Source organism: Entelurus aequoreus, linkage group LG14, assembly GCF_033978785.1.
Source record: "Entelurus aequoreus isolate RoL-2023_Sb linkage group LG14, RoL_Eaeq_v1.1, whole genome shotgun sequence".
Taxonomy (NCBI): Eukaryota; Metazoa; Chordata; class Actinopteri; order Syngnathiformes; family Syngnathidae; genus Entelurus; species Entelurus aequoreus.
Window position 1 is genome coordinate 48330371 of NC_084744.1, and position 20000 is coordinate 48350370.

The 20000-nt window shown below is 36.3% G+C and overlaps 1 protein-coding gene across 4 annotated transcripts in view; it reads right to left on the bottom strand.

Moving 5' to 3' along the window:
• Positions 1-20000, bottom strand: part of LOC133664970 (microtubule-associated protein 4-like) — a 183386-nt gene that overhangs the window by 144514 nt on the left and 18872 nt on the right. For all 4 annotated transcript variants that reach the window (XM_062070071.1, XM_062070069.1, XM_062070073.1 and 1 more), the window contains exon 2: positions 17573-17772. In XM_062070071.1, coding sequence (XP_061926055.1) covers positions 17573-17762 — 190 coding nt within the window. In that variant the 5' untranslated portion in view covers positions 17763-17772. The remainder of the gene's footprint in view (positions 1-17572; positions 17773-20000) is intronic.

Consider the following 20000-nt stretch of genomic DNA (forward strand, 5'->3'; position numbering starts at 1 on the left):
TAAAATGAAAAGCTTGAGCAAGCATCACCATACATAGCTCTAAATTCATCATACTTCATAATTTTACCATTCTCATTGATAATATCATTGACAAAAATGATTCCTCTTTCAAACATATTTTTCCAAAAGAAAGGCTTTCCATCTATTACAAAATTAGAGTTCATCCATATTAACTGCTGCAAAATATCGTCTCTTTTTTCTGGCACATAAAATTGAAAACACCACTATGAGTGGATTGTTTCCTTTATGTTTCCCAGCAGACTCTCTGGGAGGGGATCACTTGTAAAAAAGGATACCATTTCTTTTGATACAGTACATGTTTTTTGTCCAACAGGACATTTGTGTACCACTCAATGTTTAAATACATCTTTGGAACAATTGATGCTTTTAAAGACAGACACATAGCTTCAAGGTTGAGAAGTTTCAGGCCCCCATATTCATACTCTTTGTACAAAACCTTTCTTTTAATCTTTTCTGGTTTGCCGTTCCAGACAAAATCGAAGACCCTCCGCTCATAAATCTTAAAAAAGTTTTGTGATGGAGCTGGTAATGACAAAAACAAATAAATAAATTGAGGAATAATTAACGAGTTGGCAATAGACATTTTACCATACAAGGTTAGGGATTTCCCTTTCCATAATTGCATAATTTTGTCCAGCTTTCTTAGTTGATTATCATAATTTACTGAGCCTAGATCTTCCAGATTTTCTGGGACAACAACACCAAGTATGTTAACTGGTCCATCTGTCCACAAAACAGGCACTTTGCATTCCATTCGAAAGGACGTTCTCTTTAGATTTCCGATCCTTAACATTTTACATTCATCATAATTAAGCTTAAGGCCAGATTGCTGTGAAAATATGTCCAAAAGATTAAGAAGGTTCCGCAAACAATGAGGAAAAATCTTATCTTTGTGAATCAGCCTTTTCTGACATGAACTTCATCAAGAACAAACACAGAACACGCCTCACTGATGCACATCTGCAAGACTCACTCAGAGTTGCAGTGTCAAGTTACACACCAGAGTACAACACACTAGCTAACAGCATGCAATGCCAGGCTTCCCACTAACTGACAAAGAAACAGATAACAGATTTGGTGTCCAGTTCAAAGTGTGACATGATTTAAACATTTGAGAGTTTACTTTTGTATTTTACATGAGTTATTATTTGTACAAACATGGTGCAAAGTAATTCATGATTTGTTAAAAAATGTTAGTGGCTAGCTAGTTAAAATGGGATATTGTGATTTCATAAGACTGTCTTAGAAGTGATCATTTGAAAATGTTCAATTTGAAAAATGTGCACTTAGAGAAAATATAAAAATAAAGTGTTGCATATTGATATTTATCTGTTTCTATATATATTTATTGTGAGAAATCATTAAGATGATCAGTGTTTCCACAAAGATAAATATCATTAATTATTAATAATAACAGAGTTAAAGGTAAAATGAGCAAATTGGCTACTTCTGGCAATTTATTTAAGTGTGTATCTAACTGGTAGCCCTTCGCATTAATCAGTACCCAAGAAGTAGCCCTTGGTTTCAAAAAGGTTGGTGACCCCTGCTCTATACCAAGGGTGGGCAATTCATTTTTACCGGGGGCCGCATGAGCAACCCGAGCACTGCTGGAGGGCCACATCAACAATATTTCAATTAAATTTTGCTCAATATTATTTTTGATATATACCGTAAGATAAATAATAATAATAATTAATAATAATAGTAATACTTCAACATAGTGTGTGTAACAGCATTCCATGACTAATATAAATAAATTAACATTAATAATAAATGACAGTAAAATAAGCACACGTATGACTGAGGAGTCATAGTGTAACTTTGTGTGGTGTTTGAGTTGTCCGACTTTTTGTGTGGTCATAAACGCACCAGTGGTTTAGGGGTATGCGTGTTGGTGACAGATGACAAGTTGGTTTTGGCCTGGTTTGTACGGCAGAAAATGACTAGTTTTTCGAGATAGAATTGTTTTACTCATGTTTTTGGTGTGGTTATGTCCGAATATAAACAGTTTTGTTTAATAAAGTGATCGATATAATTCCTGTCCTCGAAGCATCTCGATAGACGTTACAATAATTGAACGGTGTTGGCGAACACCGTTAGGGCCGCTTGTTGTCACTGTCACTCAGAGTTGCTTTGCAAAATTACATAGAATAAATATGTTTATTTTGTTTAGAATTCAGATGGGATTTGATTTGGTGCGCGGCATATATTTGGTGCGCGCAGCGGACGCTTGAGCAGTGCGCAATTGCGCAGGCACGCACCTTAGAGGGAACGTTGCTTGGCAGTCCATGTCTTGTTGGAAACACGCCATTCGTCATCAACTTTTCTCTTTTTAGCGTCTCGGGTGTAAACCGTGCATCACTCGTCGCTGCATGTGCACCTTCACTCACAGGTTACACACGGACACACGCCCATAAATAATACTTTTCAAAATAAAAGCAGCACAGTTGTATTGCGCGCACGACATAGATGTTTTTTCAACTTTATTTTGTAATTTGTGATTGCAGCTGTTCACATTCACTCACAATCACGCACACGCATACGTCCACACGGAAGTAATACAAATAACGATTTTCAAAACAAAAGCAGCACCGTTGTATTGCACACTCGACATAGATACTTTTTTAAATGTATTTTGTAATTTATAATTGGCCTCACGCGGGCCGGACAGGGACGCACAAAGGGCCGGATGCGGCCCGCGGGCCGCAGAATGCCCAGGTCTGCTCTATACATTGCTAATGTGGTAAATGACTAATCTAGCTGCAAATGTCTGGTTTTTCGTGCAATATCTACATAGGTGTATAGAGGCCCATTTCCAGCAACTATCACTCCAGTGTTCTAATGGTACAATGTGTTTGTTCATTGGCTCAGAAGGCTAATTGATGATTAGAAAACCCTTGTGCAATCATGTTCACACATCTGAAAACAGTTTAGCTTGTTACAGAAGCTACAAAACTGACCTTCCTTTGAGCAGATTGAGTTTCTGGAGCATCACATTTGTGGGGTCAATTAAACGCTCAAAATGGCCAGAAAAAGAGAACTTTCATCTGAAACTCGACAGTCCATTCTTGTTCTTAGAAATGAAGGCTATTCCACAAAATTGTTTGGGTGACCCCAAACTTTTGAACGGTAGTATATATATATATATATATATATATATATATATATATATATATATATATATATATATATATATATATATATATATATATATATATATATATATATATATATATATATATATATATATATATTATGGGGTGTGGGAAAAATGTATATTTATATGTATACATATATATATACAAATATATATACATATATATATATATATGTATATATATATATATATATATACACATATATATGTATACATATACACAAATATGTGTGTATGTATACACACATATATATAAATATATACATATATATATATATATATATATATATATATATATACATATATATATATATATATATATATATATATATATATATATATATATATATATAAGCGGGTGTGGGAAAAAAATTATATTTATATGTATACATATATACATATATATGCAGTATTTACATATACACATATATATGTACATATATATATGTGTATATATATACACACATATATGTGTGTGTATATGTATATATGTGTGTGTGTATGTATGTATATATATATATATATATATACATATATATCTGTGTATATATATATATATATATACATACACATATATATATATATATACATATATATGTTACCACTGTTGTAAGGTGTGCTGGATGCAAGAATTTGCCATGTTATTGAGTATTCAAAATTATTGTCTTTGAGATTCCAAATGTGTTTGCTGAGTTCTGTAGTGTTCCGGAGTCTTGCATCTGAAAGAAGCCTTGTGATTGTTCCATCTGGTTTTGAATTCTCCCTCAGTTAATCCTACGTATGTGTCGGATGTGTTAATGTCCTTGCGTATTACCTTTGCTTGGTAAACAACTGATGATTGTAAGCACCCCCCGTTGAGAGGGCAATCAGGTTTCTTGCGGCAGTTACAGCTTTTGTCGGTTTTGGAGTCGTTCTGCCTGGTGGTGGGCGGCTCCTTTTCAATTGCTTTATTGTGGTTTGAAATGATTTGCCGCATGTTGTTCATGCAGCTGTAGCTCAATTTAATGTTGTTCTTGTTGAATACTTTTTTTAGGGTGTTGCCTTTGGGGAAGTGTTTGTCGATCAGGGTGAGGAATTTGTGGCCAATATTAGTTGAGACGTTTTTGCTGTATGGGGGGTTGTACCAGATAATGTTGTTTCGTTTTCTGCTCCTTTTTGGTTGGTTTCCTGGCGTGGGTTCGTAGGTGAGGGTGAAGTTGTATCCGCATTCATCAAGTGCTTTTTGGTACGGGGGGTTGCTTTGTCGAATTCAGCTTTGCTAGATGACAGCATCGATAGTCTTTTATTAATTTCGCAACACCACGAAAAGAATACCTACCGGAATTAATAAAAGACTTATATATATATATATATATATATATATATATATATATATATATATATATATATATATATATATATATATATATATATATATATATATATATATATATATATATATATATATATATATATATTGGTGTGGGGAAAAATCGATTCGAATTCGAATTGCGATTCTCACGTTGTGCGATTCAGAATCGATTATAATTTAAAAAAAATAGATTTTTTTATTCATTTATTTTTTTTAATTTTTTTTTTATTAATCAATCCAACAAAACAATACACAGCAATACCATAACAATGCAATCCAATTCCAAAACCAAACCCGACCCAGCAACACTCAGAACTGCAATAAACAGAGCAATTGAGAGGAGACACAAACACGACACAGAACAAACCAAAAGTAGTGAAAAAAAAAAAAGTGAAAAAATATTATCAACAACAGTATCAATATTAGTTACAATTTCAACATAGCAGTGATTAAAAGTCCCTCATTGACATAATCATTAGACATTTATAAAAAAAATGCATCGCATCTCATAAGCTTGACAACACACTGTGTCCAATATTTTCACAAAGACAAAAAAAAGTCATATTTTTAGTTCATTTAATAGTTAAAACAAATTTACATTATTGCAATCAGTTGATAAAACATTGTCCTTTACAATTATAAAAGCTTTTTACAAAAATCTACTACTCTGCTTGCATGTCAGCAGACTGGGGTAGATCCTGCTGAAATCCTATGTATAGAATGAATAGAGAATCGTTTTGAATCGGGAAAATGTCGTTTTTTAATAGAGAATCGCGTTAAATCGAAAAAAAAATCGAATCGTGACCCAAGAATCGATATTGAATTGAATCGTGGGACACCCAAAGATTCGCAGCCCTAATATATACAGTATATATATATACCTGTATATATATACATATATATACTTACTGCGCTCAAAACGCAAAAAAATGCATAATTCAAGAAGCTTTTTTCATACGAGAAATATGGTAATAATATAAATTCTATGTGAAAAAAAGAACGTTATTAAAAGATGTATTAAATGACCCCAAGACGTATCAATTGAATTTGTTTTCATCAGCCCTTTAAGTCTTCTAGCAGCTATGAAATTATAAAAGGATGTTGCTGAATAGTATATATGTAAAATGTTTTTTATTTCTAACCGTCCAAAACGTTGACACACACACGTAGGACGGAGGATTCTCTGTCCAGAGTCATTTTGGAGGTCCTTTTGACACGTGATAAATAAAATGCAAAACAATGCTTGCAAAAGGATGATGAGGTATTCATAAATCACATTGTGTGTGCTGAGTAATTCTATTTGCATCTTCTCCTCCCAGTATTGTGGGCGCTTTGATGACCAGCATACATTTTGCATGTTAATGACGACAGAGACGCAAAATGCACTGAGTAGATCAGCTTTGCGTGCGCTATCAAGTTTGCACGTGTTTTAACACACGCAAATCTTTGTCAAGTCAGCCAATCAGTATGTAAAATGAGTCAAATGCTTCAGAACGTTTGTGTTAAAAAGCTTCACTTGCATCATAGTCATCTAGAACAACTGCTTAACTCAGCACACTTACAGGACGAAGTGTGTGTGTGTGTGTGCGTAAGTGTGTGTGTATTGGGGTTTGCAACAGGGGTGCAAGTGTGTAACAGGACCTCACTCGGACAAAACGATGCGAGGGTGCTGACGTTGAAGCTCCACTTTACTGCAGTCACATGTGACTACAGTAAATACAGTAATACTGTCTCCGACTGTAATACTTCACATGACCTCTATGTTAAAATAGTCAAATTCTACAACATGACATTTTGGTCAAAATCCAATATTCATTATTTGTTGTTTCTTTACAGATGTCAACAAAAAGTCAGTTTCTGCTAGACTATTACTATTATAGAACACCAATCTGTACTGAGTGAAAAACATGAACAATCATATTACAGTGTGTGTAAAGTATTATTTCATGTTTTGTTTGTACACAGCTAGCCAGACAGTGTATGTACTGTAGTAATAACATGCATGACATGCCACGTTTATCATGGTCAATAATATAGTGATTCACTCGATGGACAGTTGTCTGTTTGGTCCAGCTGGCCAGGGATGTTTTTTCCGGTTTATTTGGGTAATCACTCTATTTATGTCGAGATAGCATGGCTTCAAATTCCACATTTTACATCTCCGAGTCACTTTCACCTCACTCTATCGGCTTCCTTTGTCTGCTCTAACGTTTCACTCTTCCTTTGTGCTCGCTTCTAGAAGCAGTAGTTCATCCTCCGTATATTCAGTTCGAAAAGATAAGGTTGTTAATTCTCATTTGTCCAAAAATAGTCGTCTTTGTTGCCTGCCATGATTAGAACACACACACATTTGTTGCCAGAAGTCGGACGAGTGTTGCTATGGAAACGTAAATAAATGCGCCAAGGAATTAGTTCCGGCAATGATTCAAATGACCAAAATACGGTAATTATTGTACATATTACATATTGTTATGAAAGTGTGTGTTACTACATTATATACTTACTTGCAGGATGTACAGTATATTATACATATTACATATTGTTATGACGGTGTCTCTTACTACATCATATATATATATATATATATATATATATATATATATATATATATATATATATATATATATATATATATATATATATATATATATATATATATATAGTGTGTATATTGTACATATTACATATTGTTATGAAGGTGTCTGTTACTACATTATACATATACTTGCAGTGTGTATATTGTACATATTACATACTGTTAAGAAGGTGTCTGTTACTACATTATATTTATATATACTTGCAGTGTGTATATTGTACATATTACAATTAAGCTGTCTGTTACTACATTTTATATATATATATATATATATATATATATATATATATATATATATATATATATATATATATATATATATATATATATATATATATATATATATATATATATATAAATATATACATACATACATACACTTGCAGTGTGTATATTGTACATACAGTATTACATATTGTTATGAAGGTGCATGTTACGACATTATATATATAATTGTAGTGTTTATAATGTACTGTACATATTACATATTGTTATGAAGGTGTATGTTACGACATGTATATAATTGCAGTGTGTATATTGTACTGTACATATTACATATTGTTAGGAAGTTGTCTGTTACTACATTATATATACTGTATATACTTGCAGTGTTTATATTGTACATATTACATATTGTTATGAATGTGTCTGTTACTACATTATATATACCCTTGCAGTGTGTATATTGTACATATTACATATTGTTATGAAGGTGTATGTTACTACATTATATATATACTTGCAGTGTGTCCACATTAGGTCAGCCCGGAGCCTGGGGGTCTTCAAAACCCTCCTTAAGACCTACCTCTTCTCGCTGGCCTTTGACCCGAGCTGAGTCCGCCCACTAGGCCACCATTTCTAGTCCCCCCCCTCCCACCCCTTCGCTTTAGTTGTATTTTTCAATTTGTAGCACTTTTATTTTATTTTTTTTAATATATTTTTTTTATTTATTTTTTTTAAATTATTTTTTTTATTCTGCAAATTTTTTAAAACTTTTTATTCGACCCCTTTTACCGTATTGCATTTGCATTATCTTGTTTAGCACACTCATTGTTTATGTTCTTTGTTTGTTTTTTTTGTTTTGCGTGTCCCTTTATCAATTTTAAAAATGAAAAAAAAAAGACATGTCTTCTTGTCTCTCATAATGATTTTGAACAATAGGCAAAATTCCAAAGTGCAGTTCCCCTTTAAAGGGAGAAAAAAGGCACCCACACACACCCACAGAGTAAATATACTGCAGTAAAGTGTTACCATGCATCAGCGAACATTGCTCCAACTCACCTTGAAAGAAACTGAAGCATCTGTAGCGACTTCACCGCCACTGACTTTTTACCGACTCACTTCCAAGTCAATAACCGTGACGTTATATCATTCTGTATCAAAAGATGTTTGCATCGTGCGAGCAGCAAGTACAGTACATGCCGGCGTGTGCTGCCCTAAAAAAACTGCACTTTCTTTTGGGAATTTTGCCTATCGTTCACAATCCTTACGTAAGACGAGAACATATGTTTTCTTTTTTTAATGCATTCTAAATAGTAAATAAATGCATCAAAAGTCAGCTTACAATGAAGATTACGGGAGTCGCTCTATTCTGCCTATAAAGCCCTTAAAGACACATCCAAACACCTCCATCAAGGTTTTATATACATGATGTAAGTATATTTGTAATACAGTAATATTTATAATAACATGTAATATTTACATATTTTGATCATTTTAAGCATCTGGCGGCGCATTCATTTCAAATGTTTCCCTTCAGCAACAACACTGATTATTACTAATTGCATTTTGAATATTCCTCTTCGAAAACCATCAGTCATTTCCGTGGATTCTATGTCACCGGAGTAACGTTTCTGCAGTCTGACCGTATTATTAGATCAGTCATACTACAAATTGGCAAAAACTGGAAAGAGATGTGCTGTTTATCATTCGTAATGCTTATGTAAGACAACACATATGCTTGGCTTTTTTATGCATTCTAAGTCGTAAATAAATATCCAACAATTGAGTCAACAGATGGAGGGTCCACTCCTTATACTCTCTAAAAACATCCAGAAAGCGCCAACAATATTTCATTTACATGTCGTGACCTGAAAATTCATCAAATATGAGTGATATTGTTCTTATAAGCGCTAACGCAGAGACTATTTTAGCGGCGCATTGATAGCAGTGAGATAATGCTATCTTACGCTACTAATGTTGACACATCGAGCCGGCGGCTGCTTCGTCTTACTAGAAGTCAATTCTAGATTATAATTCATGCATCTCTCACCTGCTAGCAGGCAAATGTGTCCATGGACCGACAGGCTGGTCAACTTTCACATCCCCGGATGGCGAAAAAGACACAAAAAGTCACTTGTTGCAGCAACTTTTTTTAACCCTTCATGAGGAGTGGTATTGATTCTTCATCTAAACGGAAATTTGTGAACATCCTATCGGTCGGCATCCCAGCGAGAGTGGAAATATTACAGAAAGTGTTTGTTTCATTATGGTTAGTTTGTATGTTTAGCAATGCTGCTAATGCTATAGTGCCACAATAAAACTGCATGCATCACTCGGCTCACTCTTTGTGTTCGGGCTCAAAAATATAAGGTTCTGGATCATCATTTTCCCCAAAGTAATCGTTGTTGGCTGTCACAAAGTCTGCTTGATTAGCATTGTTGTTGATGGGGAAGAGGTCTGTGGTTCCTCCTACGTCACAGACCACGTTAGCTCATTATCTCTCAAAATGGCTCGGGAATCTCCGTGAGATCGATACTATTTTGATCATATCTATTTATTTGGAAGTCTTTTGGTGTCATATACATCAGAGATATATAATAATAGCTTCAATATAGAGGCAACTTATTTTTCCACTCGACTGCTACTTTAAGGCAGCGTAGCGTACCAGAGAACTGAAGAAGAGAGCAATCAAAAATACATGCATCAAAATGTATGTAAGATTTAACCAAACGGCAACACAAGGTCCAGCAAGTGTTCCTTTAAAGGCCTACGGAAATTAAATGTTTTTATTTAAACGGGGATAGCAGATCCATTCTATGTGTCATACTTGATCATTTCGCGAAATTGCCATATTTTTGCTGAAAGGATTTAGTATAGAACAACAACGATAAAGTTCACAACTTTTGGTCTCTGATAAAAAAAAGCCTTGCCCCTACCGGAAGTAGCATGACGACACCGGAGGAAGGGCTGCTCACATTTCCCCATTGTTTACACCAGCAGCGAGAGCGATTCGGACCGAGAAAGCGACGATTACCCCATTAATTTGAGCGAGGATGAAAGATTCGTGGATGAGGTACGTGAAAGTGAAGGACTAGTGTGCAGTGCAGGACGTATCATTTTTCGCTCTGACCGTAACTTAGGTACAAGGGTTCATTGGATACCACACTCTCTCCTTTTTCAATTGTGGATCACGGATTTGTATTTTAAACCACCTCGGATACTATATCCTCTTGAAAATGAGAGTCGAGAACGCGAAATGGACATTCACAGTGACTTTTATCTCCACGACAATACATCGGTGAAGCACTTTAGCTACTGAGCTAACGTGTTAGCATCGGGCTTAACTGCATACAGAAACAAAACAAATACGCCCATGACTGGAAGGATAGACAGAAGATCAACAATACTACCAAACTCTGGACATGTAACTACTAGGGTTGTGAACGATAAACCGATGCGACCGAGTATTCGATTCAACAAGTGAGCGATTAGATTGCATCGGGAGCAGACTCTTCAATCAACGCGAATAATCCATGAATTCCTAGCTGAATCGGTTATAGAGTCATGGATCGGTTATCGCGAGACTTTGCATGGGTTGGCTAGATTACAATATGCGTCAGCGTCTCTAAAACAACGCGAGAGCTGAAGCTACTCGCCAAACGCGGTAGCCGCCCAGCTGGTATTAGCACGAGTGGTAAACAAGAGACAACACGGAAAATGAATGTGGAGGAGAACGACAGCGTCAGTCTGACCGAAGGTGATAATGGACCGAGAAAGTTTTTTTTTTTAAAAACACTACAGTGGTGGAAAGAGCAGCAGGACTTGCCACTGCTGTCATCTCTCGCTAAAAGATACCTCTGCATCCAGGTGTTGTGCCGGGAAACGCACCCCTGCCGTAAAATGCACCCCCTGACGCGGGAGCGCGCTTACGTCACTCGTCTCGAAAAGTATATCTAAACTCGGCTGTAATGACCGAAGTGGCTGAAATCGCCTCTTTCGGCATAAAAAAGTACATAAAGTGAAATAATCCAAGTTTTCTTTACTTGTGGATGGATTAAAAATTGTGAGCCTTTAATGATTTCGCCGTCATTCAAGTGGCTGAAATCGCCTCTTTCGGCATAAAAAAGTACATCAAGTGAAACACACGGAATCTGAACGTGTGTTCAGTACTGCGGGAGACATTGTTTCCACAAAACGTGGTCTGCTCAAACATGAGCATGTGGATCAGTTGATTTTCCTTAAAAACATCTGCCCTCCAAAAAAACAGAGGACAGTGATGATGAAAATGCACAGGCATAGTGTAAGTGAACTACTGCTTTTTGACCTGGGAAACGGTACCTCTCACACAGTAGTTTGATTTTTCTTTTTACATATGTATTTATTTTCTCTATTCTTTTACACAAAGCACTTGTCACTGTGCTCATTGTTGCCACATTTTGAGATGTGTACTAGGTGTGTAACTTGTTTACATTGTAATGTTGCACCTTTGTTACCTACCTCTAGTGTTCAAAACACTATATGCTCAGGTTGAAATATTGAATCTTTGTTACCTACCTCTCGTGTTCAAAACTATGCTCAGGCTGAAATATTGCACTTTGTTGCTACTATTCTGTGCTACTTTTACCTCTGGAGTTCCCATCCTACAATTCAGCCAGACTTTTTTTGGTCCATGTCTAAAAATAAATACATTGACATGTGAGTTTGTTGTTCTGTTTTTTTTGCCAGTGCCGTAAAGCCACAATGCTTGGGGATTTGGAGTCTTGAATATTAACCGTCAAATCGAATCGTATCGTTCGGAATCGAATCTAATCGGTCTGTAATAAAAGGATATCGTTTTTTAATCGAATCGTAACCGGTGTATCTAGATGCATATCGAATCGTTTATCAGAGAGAGATGTGCAACCCTAGTAACTACACGGTTAATGCTTTCCAGCTTGGCGAAGCTTAGCAATGCTGTTGCTAACGACGCCATTGAAGCTAACTTAGCTACGGAACCTCGACAGAGCTATGCTAAAAACATTAGCTCTGCACCTACTCCAGCTCTCATCTTAAGGCTGCAGCTAACGATTATTTTTCTATCGATTAATCTATAGATTTTTTTTCGATTAATCGGTTAATCTATAGATTATTTTTTCGATTCATCTATAGATTATTTTTCCTTTTACCGATTATTTTTTTTATTTAAAATGAAGATGAAAAAATAAATGTAGGCCTGTTTTTTCAAAAGGCATGGCTTTTATTTACAAAAAAAAAGAAGTATGGCCACTCAGTCAACATTGACAACAACATGACAAAATATTCTGTAACAATGTAAACATTTAAAACTTTTAACATATAACAAAATTAAAAGTAGCTTATTTGCTTTTTAATGTGCAAATATAAAAGTAAACATCCAGTGCAAATCTTAATATTCTGCAATAGTATAAGCATTTCAAAAGTAAAAGTATTGCTTATTTTGCTTTAAAATGTGCAAAAATAAAGATAAACATCCAATACAAAAAAGTGCAAAACGAAATATTCTGTAACAACAGTGTAAACATTTCAACAAAAGTGAAAGTATTGCTTATTTGCTAAAATGTGCAAATATAAAGATAAACATCCAATACAAAAAAGTGCCAATCTAAATATTCTGGAGCACTGTAAACATTAAGTATTGCTTTTAAAATGTGCAAAATAAACACCCAGTCCAACACAGTACACAATAACCAATTCTACTCATTCCAGTGAGTGACTAACAGTTGTAATGAAGAAAGGTTAGCATGTCTACATGCTCTGGTTCTTTTCTTGTTTACAATATTCCCAGCAGCTGAAAATAGGCGCTCAGAAGGGGTCGATGTGGCTGGAACTGAGAGGTAATTAGCCTTCACCTCAAGCCAGGACTGCGAGTGAGCTGAGCTCCAGTTTATATTTCTAGAAGGTCAACGGGCTCATAGTGATGTTACTAGTAGTTGACTGGGAGGTGTTTATTATCATTTGGGGAGAGTCCACTGCCTGATGCTCACCTGCTAAACCCCTATCTGCTCGACGCTGAAGCGCTGACTACATGCGCCCAGAATATGCAATGCTGATTGGCTGATAACGCTTTGTATAACGCTTTGTGTGTACCAATCAGATGGTTGTGTGGGTGGGACAATGCTGCGTGCTGAGACAGAGGCAGCCGCAGAAGGAGCAAAGCAGCTTGTTAACACTTTAGCAGCTAAAGTTAGCTTTAGCTTAGAAACTCGTTCGGTACACCCCCGTACCGAACCGAAAGCCCCGTACCGAAGCGGTTCAGTACAAAACACGTACCGTTACACCCCTAGCAGATACAAATGACACAATCATGTTTTTGTGTAATGATGACAACGTATACTCGCGCGGACGATTGACTAGTTGATGGTTTTCTTTTCAAATGTTCGTTCATAGCCGTTGTGCTGCTATGATAGGCCATTTCCGCTCGACACTGTGTGCATACAACAACATTATTAGGCCGTGTATTGAAATACTCCCACACTTTTGACCACTTTTGGCGTGATTTTTTCCCCCTCGCTCGCACAGTCTGCTTTGCGCTCCGCCATGACGGTAGTGTGACGTAAATATGCGACGCGTCGACGTATTTACGTAACCGATGACGTCGACGCGTCGTTTCAGCCTTATCTCATCTGCTCATCACGACCCGTGATCACCTGCGTTCCAGCGATCGACGGTACGACGAAGGACTTCACCCGATTACCGATGCGGTCGGCGGCCCGGAGACGGAGGAAGTCAAAGTGAAGTCGTTCGGCTAGCGCGTCTGCTATCCTCAAAGTCCTCCTGGTTGTGTTGCTGTAGTCCGCCGCTAATACACCGATCCCACCTACAGCTTTCTTCTTTGCAGTCTCCATTGTTCATTAAACAAATTGCAAAAGAACACAGATGTCCAGAATACTGTGAAATTTTGAGATGAAAACAGAGCTTTTTGTATTGGATTCAATGCCGAATACTTCCGCTTCAACAGTTGACGTCACGCGCAAACGTCATCATATCGAAACGTTTTCAGCCGGAAGTTTGCCGGGAAATTTAAAATGTCACTTTATAAGTTAACCCGGCCGTATTGGCATGTGTTGCAATGTTAAGATTTCATCATTGATATATAAACTATCAGACTGCGTGGTCGGTAGTAGTGGGTTTCAGTAGGCCTTTAAGGCAGGGGTCGGCAACCCAAAATGTTGAAAGAGCCATATTGGACCAGAAATACAAAAAACTAATCCGTCTGAAAAAAGTAAAAGTCATATTTAAGTGTTATTATGAATGACACTTTGTGTTCATATTAGCTATATTAGCCTACTATCAAAATGATTTTAAAAGTCTTATATACGTGTTATAATGAAGACAACACATTATGTAAATGTCTATATTAGCTATTTTAGCCTACTATCAAAATGCCTTTAAAAGTCTTATATAAATGTTATAATGAAGACAACACATGATGTAATTGTCCATATTAGCTATATTAGCCTACTATCGAAATGTCTTTAAAAGTATTATATAAGTGTTATAATGAAGACAACACATGATGTAAGTGTCTATATTAGCCTACTATTAAAGTATATATATATAATGTAGTAACAGACAACTTCATAACAATATGTAATATGTACAGTACAATATACACACTGCAATTATATATATGTCATAACATACACCTTCATAACAATATGTAATATGTACAGTACTATATACACACTGCAATTATATATAAAATGTTGTAACATGCACCTTCAGAACAATATGTAATATGTAGAGTATACACACTGCAAGTGTATGTAAGTGTATATATATATATATATACTATGTGTCGCAGGCTGAAACAAATCTTTGTTGACAGAAATGTTGAAATGTAATATTTATTCTACACATTTTTACAACATTGGAAAACATTCGTAAAACGGAAGCTTCTCAGAGGGTGAGATAACTCCTGGAAATGACTGACTTAGAATGGCCAAATGTATAGATGTGTCAGTCCAAGTTAAAGGAAACGGCAGGCTGTCTTCTTCTAATGGATTTATTACAATCTGTGCAAGCTAGGTAACGTTTGCTGTGGTCTGGAACAACATGGCACACAAACAACTATCAGAAATGCAGCCAATATTACATACAGATAATGTGTCATGAGACATGCAAATATAAATCAAATACACAGAGGACATAAGTAAAGGAAATTAAATAAGCCCAAATATTCCTACAAACGAGGCATAATGATGCATTAGTACATACAGCTAGCCTAAATAGCATGTTAGCATCGATTAGCTTGCAGTAATGCACAGACCAAATATGCCTATTTAGCACTAAACTCATTAACAAAGCTCACCTTTGTGCATATAAAATGTTTGGTGGACAAAAGGAGAAAAAGAAGGAGTGGCATAAAACACGTCTTTCTGTGGCAGCGTTGGGGAAAGTTGTACATGTTAAACAAACTATGGTGAGTTCAAGGACAGCCAAAATTAGAAGGACAAAATGGCTCTGGCCACACTCATCAGTGAAGCATGTTTAATGTAAACAGTGGGCTTTCTAACAAGTAGGATTCCTTCATTCTTTTACATTTTCAAACATTTTTGAAAAAGCTCCAGGGAGCCACTAGGGAGGCGCTAGAGACCTGACCCCCGCTTTAAGGGATCCAGACTGGGTGAGATTAAAACAGTCAGTAAGGTCAATAAAATACTAAGCTATTAAAATACGGTCATTTTCCTCATTAAATTTCCGATGTAAGTATAAGGTATACTGGAAACAAACTCCAATTTACAAACTATACACCTGTTTCCTTAGTTTCACAAACTATTCAACAAAAGATTGGACAAATTCACGAATAAAAATGAAACACTTGTGGACAACCAACATGGTTATTATGTGTGGCCATAAACGCTGAGTAACACTAAATATATCTTGAGGCGTACGAGGCGTTCAATACTGGGACCAAAATTGTTCAATTTCCAAGAAGTAGGGAACTTGCTGTGAAATGAAAAATGGGTAGGATTTAAAAAAAAGTGCTAATGCCTGTTCTTTTTCGCACGTAGTGGATGTGATGTGCCATATTGTAACTGTGTACATGTTCCAAATAAATCAAACCAGAACTACAACATTTGTCGCCGACTGTTGGACAACACCATTTTGTGCGTGAAGGGAGTAAAACATGCGTAATGACAATTCAAATTTACAGTCATGATTTTCGGGGCGACAGATTAAAACCATCTTCACAAACATGACATGTATCAGATACTTTATACATCATCAACCTGCCGGGGCTGCAGTTGGAAATGAGCCCACTGCTACAATTTGGCACATTCATATTTACCGTAAATACCGGACAATAAGTGGTTACTTTTTTCCTACGCTTTGAAAATTTAAGTATTTCTCTTCACTAACGGCCATGATGCAAATAGTTTATTTAAAAAAAAACATGAAAACAACATTAAAATGGTGTGTTATTTTTTGTGCCATGGCGCCATCTTTTGGACGAGTTTGCTTACTGCAGGTGCTGCAGTGTCCTTCCATTTTGTGCTTTCAACCAGAATAGATGTGCCGTTTTGTTTTCTAGCCGTCTACAACGTTTCTACTCGTATGGATTCATCACTCCAAGCAACGTTTTTTGCAATATAACTAAAACAATTTTTACTTACTAAACCGACCCATATGTAATGTATGTCGAAGTGTTTTCATGCATATTTGTACGTGCTATGGTAATGCAATGAAACTAGAGTCATAAGCATTAGTTAATATGCTAACACGTTTACGAGTGTCTCTGTTAGTATTATTAACTTACAACGGCATTGTTTTAATTTTGCAAATTCCCCAAAACGTCACTGTGGAGTTATTGAGTCTGTTTGGCTGATTGGAGCGCTAGCTTCCGCAGCTAGTGGGTCCATGTCAATGACTTCTGTTTTGTTTGATCAGCCGTTGTACTGCCGTGTTACAGGCACCGTTTGGAAACAGTTAAGGTATGTAAACAAACATCTACAAAATATTTATGTCTAAATAACTCATTTCACAACGTATAAATCTGCGGCTTATAGTCCGGTGTGGCATATATATGAAAAAATATTTGTTTTCCCTAAAATTTTGCGGCTTATATACCGGTGCGCTCTATAGTCTGGAAAATACGGTACATATTTATTTATGAGCTGTGTTCCATTTAACAAATAAATAAATTAAACAAATGTAATCAAATTTCTTCTTCAAGTCGTATAATTGTATGTTTCTAGCCACTCACCACTTTTGTTGTCCTTTCCGTCTAAGAGAGGTCGGTAGTCACTTTTGGACATTTTCTCTCCCACCTTGTCGTCATAGCTCTCCTTCTCCAGTGCGCTCATAAAGTCTCTCTTCAGTAAAGCATCGGCAGGAGCTCCACCAGGTACAGCACCTCCACCGCCACCCAGAGCATCTGTCAGCCTCAAGTCCATGGTTGTCTAACTGGAGAAACAAAAGGGAGACAGACGCCATCGTTTGTCGTACTCAGAATAGGACCGGTTTCACCTTCCTCGTCAAACCACTCCACAGTCTGTCCGACTCTCACACACCACGTTTTTCATAGAAATGAAAAGAAGTACACACTCACTCTAGTTAGGGGTGTCATACTGGTTTCCCCTTTGGAGTTACGGCTACCCTCAGAGGCCCGTTGTAACAGTGAGGAATTCATGAACATAAATATAAACAAGGTTTACCTCATCATAATATTATACTATTGCCAATGCTTTGATCTACAGTATATATATATTTTTACATACTCCGTAAAAAAAAAAGTGTATCTTTCTTTTAATTTTATCGTAGAATTTACTGTGTTTTTTATGTTTTCTTACAAAAAAATGGCACCACTATTTTTTACGGTAAAATTCTAGCAAATAAGCGGCCACTTTTTTACCGTAAAATCTATGGTTGTTTCTGCGGTATATTACTGTAAATGGAAAAATAGTACAATGGGGTTTTTTAACGGTAAAATTCTGGCGACAGAGCAACCAGTTGTTTTTTTTTACAATTTTACAATAAAATCTATCGTCGTTGTTGTTTTGACGGTGTTTTACTGTAAATACAAAAACCCTACCACTGTTGTTTTACTGTAAAATTCTGGCAACTGAGTGGCCAGTTTTTGTACCGTAAAATCTTTGGTTGTTGTTTTTACGGTGTTTTACTATAAATGGAAAAACAGTACCGGGATTTTTTTAACAATAAAATTCTGGCAACTGAGCAGCCTGTTGTTGTTGTTTTTAACCGTTATGTACAATGTACGATGTAATGCATTCAAAATCGTAAATAAATATTTAACAATTGAGTCGACAGATGGAGGGTCCTCTGTTGCGCTCATTATACTCTCTAAAAACATCCAGAAAGCGCCAACATTACTCCATTTACATGTCGTGACCTGAAAGTTAACCAAATACAAGTGATATTGTTATTATAAGCGCTAACGCAGACGGACTATTTTAGCGGCACATTCATAGCAGTGAGCTATTGTTGATACACTAAGCCGACGGCTGCTTCTGCTTGGTCTCAAACTTGCTAAAAGTAAATTCTAGATTATAATTCATGCATCTCTCACCTGCTAGTAGACAAATGTGGCCATGGACAGACAGGCTGGTCCACTTTCACATCCCACGAGATGGCGAAAAAGACACAAAGAGACGATTGTTGCTACAACCTTTTTTTAATCCTACATGAGGATTGTGACTGATTCTTCATCTAAACTGGATTATGTGATCGTCCTGTCGGTTGGCATCCCAGGGAGAGAGGAAATTGTACAGTAAGTTTTTGTTTTACTATACTTAGTTTGTATGTTTAGCAACTAGCGATGCCGCTAATGCTAAAGTGTTACAATAAAGCAACATCCGCTTACAGTCAGCTTCTAAAACTTGTGTTTGGACTCAAAAATATAAGGTTCTGGATCTTTTTTTCCCCAAAGTAATCTCAAAGTCTGATTGACTCAAGCATTATTGTTAATGGGGAAGGGATCTGTGGTTCACACCTCTACATCACGATCAAGTAAATGGTAAATGAGTTATACTTGTATAGCGCTTTTCTACCTTTAAGGTACTCAAAGTTTTGACACTATTTCCACATTCACCCATTCACACACTGATGGTGAAGTGTCTTGCTCAAGGACACAACTAGGATGGTGGAAGCTGGGGATCGAACCAAAAACCCTTAGGTTGCTGGCACGGCCGCTCTCCTAACCGAGCCATGGCGGTGACTGGCTAGCTCATTATTTTCTCAAAATGCCTCGGGAATTTCAGGGAGATTGATACTGTTTTGATCATATCTATTTATTCGCTATTTTGTTGTCATAAATCATACAAAACCCAAAAATAGTGAAGTTGGCACGTTGTGTATATCGTAAATAAAAACAGAGAACAATGATTTGCAAATCATTTTCAACCTATATTCAATATACTGCAAATACAAGATACTTAACATTCGAACTGAGAATCTTTGTTATTTTTTGTAAATATTAGCTCATTTGGAATTTGATGCCTGCAACATGTTTAAAAAAAGCTGGCACAAGTAGACTGAGAAAGTTGAGGAATGATAATCAAACCCTTATTTGGAACATCCCACAGGTGAACAGGCTAATTGGGGACAGGCGGGTGCCATGATTGGGTATAAAAGCAGCTTCTATGAAATGCTCAGTTACTCACAAACAAGGATGG